General features: G+C 61.6%; 1 protein-coding gene across 2 annotated transcripts; it reads right to left on the bottom strand.

The window, feature by feature from the left end:
* Window positions 1-2,210: 2,210 nt before the first annotated feature.
* On the bottom strand, window positions 2,211-4,430 carry DERL3 (derlin 3). Of its 2 annotated transcripts, none has more exons than XM_081114254.1 (7): window positions 4,319-4,430; window positions 4,144-4,209; window positions 3,996-4,069; window positions 3,786-3,879; window positions 3,097-3,292; window positions 2,546-2,636; window positions 2,211-2,465 (listed from the first exon to the last, which is right to left on the bottom strand). In XM_081114254.1, exons 1-7 carry the CDS (start codon window positions 4,409-4,411, stop codon window positions 2,360-2,362), a joined length of 720 nt encoding a protein of 239 aa, XP_080970380.1. In that variant the 5' UTR covers window positions 4,412-4,430; the 3' UTR covers window positions 2,211-2,359. The 2 variants fall into 2 exon arrangements, with proteins under 2 accessions (XP_080970380.1, XP_080970381.1); XM_081114255.1 differs by having other exon boundaries at window positions 2,211-2,441.
* Window positions 4,431-5,958: the final 1,528 nt, after the last annotated feature.

The raw sequence follows: 5,958 nt of genomic DNA, 5'->3' as shown, positions 1-5,958 counted from the left end.
TTTCTTCCAAGTGGCTGCATAAAAATAAGAATGGAGAGCAGGGAGCGGGGCCTGTGTGGGGGGGTGGCCAAAGCTGGCATGCCGGCCTCACCCTGCTCCACCTCCGATCCCCAGGTGGCTGTTGATGGGGCTCCATGGCTCCACTCTCAGCCACCCCAGCCCCTGCAGGACCAAGGCAGAGTATAATCCTTGCTTTTCCTTGGGCCCTCCAGCTTCCCCACCTCCACCCGTGCTTGGATCTCTGTAGAGCAGGAGAAATGAAAGGTGTAGTCATGAGGCTTAGAGGGCAGGGGGCCCGCTTGTCTGTTGGTTGCAGCCCCTCCCCCACACCCTTCGCTCTGCTGGTCAAGGTGACCGGGCCATCCCAGCCAGGACATCGTTTCTCTGGAGTCCCTTGCAGAGGCCCATCCTCTGTGGACACTGCAAGGGCATCCCCAGCCTGGGTGCCTGTGCCCAGCTACTCCAGCTCCAGCAGGTGTGCAGCACTCTAGCCACACCTCCCAGTAGTGTGCATGTAACAGGTGGCCTGGGACCCATCCCCACCCTGGGCTGGCACCTGGCCCAGGCCAGCTCCTCCCTCCCAGGCTGGCTGTGAGGATGATAGCATGTGGAGCAGCACACCTGGCTTGTGGTGGCTTGTGGGGTGGGGTTATGTGGAGAGGAGGCACGCCCTGGGCCTCTGCCCAGCTCTACCTTCAATGAGTTTGTCATGACCTCTGCATCCTCACCTCACCTGTTAATGTGATGTTCCCACTCTACAGAAGGGGCATGGGGCACGTGTGGGTCTCGCTAAGTCAAGCACTGCTTGGTGAACGGGGCACACAGCTGCACTTACTGAAGATAGTGGGCTAAACCCCCAGCTCTGGGCTGGTGCCACCTTTAGTTGCTGGCACATCCTTCCCCGGCCAGGGCAGGGCTGAAGGTCAGGACTGCTCTGCTCCCCAGGAGCGTGACAGGCCCCGTGGCACTTGGTTCCTAGCCTAAGTAGGGATTGGGCTCTGGGTTGCCAGGATGTAGGGTAAGGTGGGCCTTGCTGTCTGGGCCGGGGTTCCTGTGAGCATGTCCCAGGACGTGACAGCTCCCAGGGGGTTGTCCACAAGCTCCTGCCCTTCCTCCAGGAGAACTTGCTGGGCTTCACTGGAAGGCTCTGACCAAGAGGAGTTTAGGCCCAGTTGCTTTAGAAACTAGTGGGCCCCAGTAACAAGGTGTCTGTTCCATCTTTGGGGCAGGAGACAGCCCTGGGGCTCCACAACTGGTGGACGGAACAAACCCTGCCTGCCTCAGTCCCACTGGGTAGGAGCCCACCTGCCTGGGAGAGGCCTGGGAAGGGCCTGCACACCAGCCCCGGGTCTGAGCCACACTGCTGCAGGGTCGGCTGCTGCTCCATGAGGGTTCCCTACAAAATCAAGGTCTACTCTGGTGAATATTTCTGTCTTCCATGAACATGACCAGCCCTGTGCTCTGAACATCCTGGAATAAACCGTATCGCAGGCTGGTCTAGAGCAACGAAGAAAGCTGGCCAGGCCATCTGGTGCCCACTTTACAGAAGAGAAAAGTGAGCTGTGGGTTGGATAAGGCTCCTGGGGTCCTCAGCTACAAAGGCGGGGACAGGACACCCGGAGTCCTCAGCCTCAGCCAGTGCTAAGGTGGAAACTTCTCCAGGCTCTGGCGTCACAGGAAGCAGAGCCCAGCCTGGCTCCCCTGTACCTGACCTCCCTCACGGAGCCGCGGCTGCATCTGTCAGTCACTTGTCTGTTAGTCGCTCAGCTGGGAAACGGGGCAAAGGTCCACTTGTTGGTTGTTCGTGAGGGCACCACAGGCAGGAGTCGTCCCCCCCCCCTCCCCCAAACCAGGCTTGGCACAACCAGACAGCCCAGTACTGGTCCCTGCCACCAAGATCTGGCCAACCCCTCTGGCTGGCAGAGAACAGAGGCCCGCCACAGGTGGCGTTTGTCCAAGTCTCCACTGAGGCACTGGAGAGGCTTGAAAACCCCGTGTCTACCATCTGTGAGCTCAGAGCTCTGCTGGGCAGCTGTGGGCAGGATTTTGACCCTCTGAGCCTCCCATCCTCCCACCTACAGTTGGTCTGAGAGAGCAGTCCTGGGCAAAGGGTGGGCAGGGAAGTCCAGGCTTCGTGGCCCCAGGTCAGGGCCAGCAGCATCTGCCCAGCACGGAAGGGTGTGGCTAGGGAGGCAAGGGGAGCCGGTGCTGTGGTCCAAGAGGCTGTAGTTATTCTGTTTATTCGGATGGCCAGCCTCCAGGACAGGTTTGCTCTGCTGCAAGCAGGAGTTAGGGTGGGATGCAGGCTTGACAGATGTTGGAGAAACAGGCTCCTGGGGCTGGCCTGCCCTGGGTGGGGTCACTGCTGCAGGGGTCCTGGCTGTTCCTCGGGGAGGGGCAGGTAATTGGGGTCCTCTTCTGGGGCATCCAGTAGCAGCTTCCTGTGGGGAGTGGCCCAGGCTGAGCTGAGACCAGCGTGGGTCCACGGGGAGTTAAGAGCTGTCTGAGGGAGGGTAGCCGCAGGGCTGTCACCTCCAGTACTCACAGGAAGCCGGGGGTCAGCAGCAGCCTCTTGCCTCCAGGCTGGTTGGGAAAGACATCTTCCAGGAAGTAGTAGATGTGACCCACAGCAATCCCTGTGGGAGAGCGGAGGACTGCCAAGGCCACTGCCTCCATGGTCCAGAGCCCAGGGCCAGCACAGCCTTGTTCTGGGCTGCCATGTGCAGCTCTGGAGGCCGAGTCAGGCCTCAGAGCATGAGTGCCCAATGTCCTGCACAGACCGCCAGCCCAGGATGGGGCTGGGGTTGGCTCTGAAGGACAGTGTTCCAGGACCCAGGACCTGAGAACAGCGGAGTGGGCGCCATGGCGGGAACACTGACATACCCATCCCACCCCAATCAGGACTCACACAAGCATCAGCAGATGAGGCCTGAAGATGTGAAACCTGTAGGCCTGCTGGCTTGTTCAAGGGGCTATAAGAATAGAGATGCTGGAGGTAGGGGGACAGATGAGAGGTCCGGGTGGGAGGGGAGTGGGGGGGGGGGGTGTCTGGCAGAACAGCCAGCTTTGATGGGCTGGATGGACAGGCAGGCTCACCCAGCAGGTCCACGAGGATCGAGTTGCCCAGTAGCATTGAGAAGCCCATGAGTGCCCAGGGCAGGAATGGCGCCTGGAAGGTGAGGAGGCCGAAGAAGTTGACCCTCACTTGAGGGCTGCGGCGGCTCCATACGTAGACCAGCATGGCTGTGAGGGCCTGGCCCAGGAAGAACAGGCTGCCCAGGAGCCCCAGCAGCTGGGCCAGAGTCAAGGTGCTAGGAGGCCCTCCTCCGGTGCAGGCCTCAGCCCTGCCCAGGGCTCCTCTGATTTACTAGATCCACGAAATCCTACTGGTTTCCCCGCCTTCAAAGTGTGCCCTTCCCAATCTAAGGCCCCATGTGGCCTTCAGGCCCCACGTGATCTGGCCCTGCCTCTCCACCTCACCCTGGCCTCCCAACACCGCCCATCCTTGCCCGTTTCTCCTGCTGCTGGCATTCAGGGCTCAGCCCCAAGCCCCCCACCTGGCCGTCCTGCACATCATCCTGTGGCGTGGGGGTTTTTTGTTGTTTTGTTGTTGTACAAACCTGAAGATCTAGCTTTGGCACCTGGGGCTGAGCACACCATGCACGCTCATCCTAAGCCAGAGTAAACCTCCGTCCCTCCCGGCCTGGGCACGACCTCGCGCCCCAGGACCAACACAGGCTGGGCGCAGAGTGCCCGGCCTGAGGCCCGGAGCCCGGGAAGGATACGATCATAAGGACGCCCCCAAAGAGAAACATGAAGACGAAGTCAGCCGTGCGGCCGCGGAAGGAGCCCTCCTCCAACATGCGGCAGTAGCGGAACCTGCGGCGGCCGTATAGGAAGTGCCACCGGGCAGGGTCTCAGGTCCCCGCGCCCGCCCGGCCGCTCAGCCCACGGGCCCGCCCACTCCCCTCCCGGGTCCGGCAGGCACAGGATACACGAAGAGCATGTTGAAGAAGAAGCTGAATCCCAGGGGCCCGAAGAAGAGGAAGTTGGTGAGGAGCCTCCAGACCTGCGAGGGGCAGGCGGTCAGGCGCGGGGCGGACAGGGCTGGGCCAACAGGGAGCAAGGGCGGGGCGGCCTCACCTGGAACTTCCGGAACACGAGGTGCGGGTTGAAGTAGAGCTGGAAGGGGCTCAGGAGCTCCAGCTGCTGCGGAGCCAGGGGAGCGTCAGGTGCGGCCCGCGGGATCCAGCCCTAACCACCGCGCACCCCACCCGGAGTGTAACCATGGCGACGCCCGCCCGCCTAGGAGGCTCACCACGGCCGCGGTGGTCAGGACGCAGGCCGCGGTGTAAGCTCGCGTCACCGCCGGCACCTGCAGGAACTCGGCCGCCAGCCCCCGCCACGCCATTGAACTTCCTCAGGTACACGTGGCCCCCACTACGGCGCGCTCTTTAACCCGCCTCCAAGCCCCGCCTCCCCGCCTTCGACCAATCCGCGTGAGAGACCCTTTGCGCCCAGGCCGTTGGGGTGGGGCCTGAGGCTAGATAACCAGTAGGAGGAGGAAGCGGGAAGCTGGGGGCGGGACGGGAACGGGGCGGGTGGAGACCTTGGGCCAATGAGCAGGCCCCACAGTCGAGCACGTGGCGGTTGTTGTGATGGTTGCAGCGCGCGCGGGAGAATGTGCCGCCAATGAGGAGCTGGTGGCTTCTCAGCAAGCGGCGGGGAAGACCAATAGCGAAGGCCCACGGGGCACTCTAGGGCGGGGCTAAGATTACTTGTTAGTGGAGACCAGATGGGATCCAGGCACCGCCGCACTGGAAGGGGCGGGATATGGAGTGGGGGCGGGGCGGGCGGGAACCCAAAGGCCGGCCGTGCGCTCTGGGGCCCCCATTGGCCTGGCCCGCGGTCCCGACAGCCAGAGAGGGTGCCACTTCACCCACAGCAAGGCAGGCGCCGGCAGCATGCCCACATTTCTCCGCGCGCCCAGGGCCTCACTAGAACACGCCAGCCCCTGTGGGGAGTCTTCCTGGGGGCCCGCGGGAGGAGGGGCCAAGTTGGGGACTTGCAGACCCCATGGGACCCGGGGATGCCAAGATGGGCTGGAGCAAATGGACAGGCTGGAGAAGGCCTCATTATTTTGGTGGGAAAGAGAACTCCATTCTTCATTCTGATGAAGGAAGTCAACTCTTTGGCCAGCCGTGGCCCCGTGGTTGAGCGTGGACCTGTGAACCAGGAGGTCACGGTTAGATTCCTGAACAGGCCATATGCCCTGGTCGTGGGCTCGATCCCCAGTGGGCAGCTGATCAATGATTCTCATCATTAATGTTTCTATCTCTCTCTCTCCCTTTCCCTTCCTCTCTGAAATCAATAAAAATACATTTTTTAACTTTCTTTTTTTTTTTAAAGAAAGTCAACTGTTTATTGAGCACCAAATGGGGTCCACCAGCAGGTAAATGGAGATCTGTTCTGGCCTCACTGCGTTTGTGTGACATCCACCGGGAAAAATCCAAGTGTGGTGTTGGGGAGGAGGTCGGGCAAGGGGTCTGCACGTGGGAATGATTCATCAGGAAATCAACCGCATTTGTAGCCCTGGGCCTGTGTGGAATGTCCAAGGGGCACGGCTAGACCGAGGGAAGAGAGGCCAGGCTGGGCAGAGAGGAGGCAGACCCAGCTGGGAGGCTGGGAGTGTCGGGTGGGCAAGAACCCAGCCAGGAAAGGGCTTCGGAAGCAAAGCAGTGCGAAGGCCCCCGAGCCTGGGGAGGGCCTATGGGATGCAGCCGTGCCAAGCTTCCTGGTGGCCAGGATACTCGCAGGCCGGAGGGAAGGAAGGTGGACAGACCAATGTGCCTTCATCACCGTGGGGACCCCAGCCTTAGATGTACGTGTGGAAGGCGAGGGATGCTCTGGACGGGACCCGAGGTCCCCGAGGAAAGTAGATTGGGGAGTACCAGCCGA

This window comes from Myotis nattereri, assembly GCF_964212035.1.
Source record: "Myotis nattereri genome assembly, chromosome: 19".
Lineage (NCBI taxonomy): Eukaryota > Metazoa > Chordata > Mammalia > Chiroptera > Vespertilionidae > Myotis > Myotis nattereri.
The sequence above is the reverse complement of the archived record's forward strand: the minus strand, read 5'-3'. Positions and strand labels throughout refer to the sequence as shown.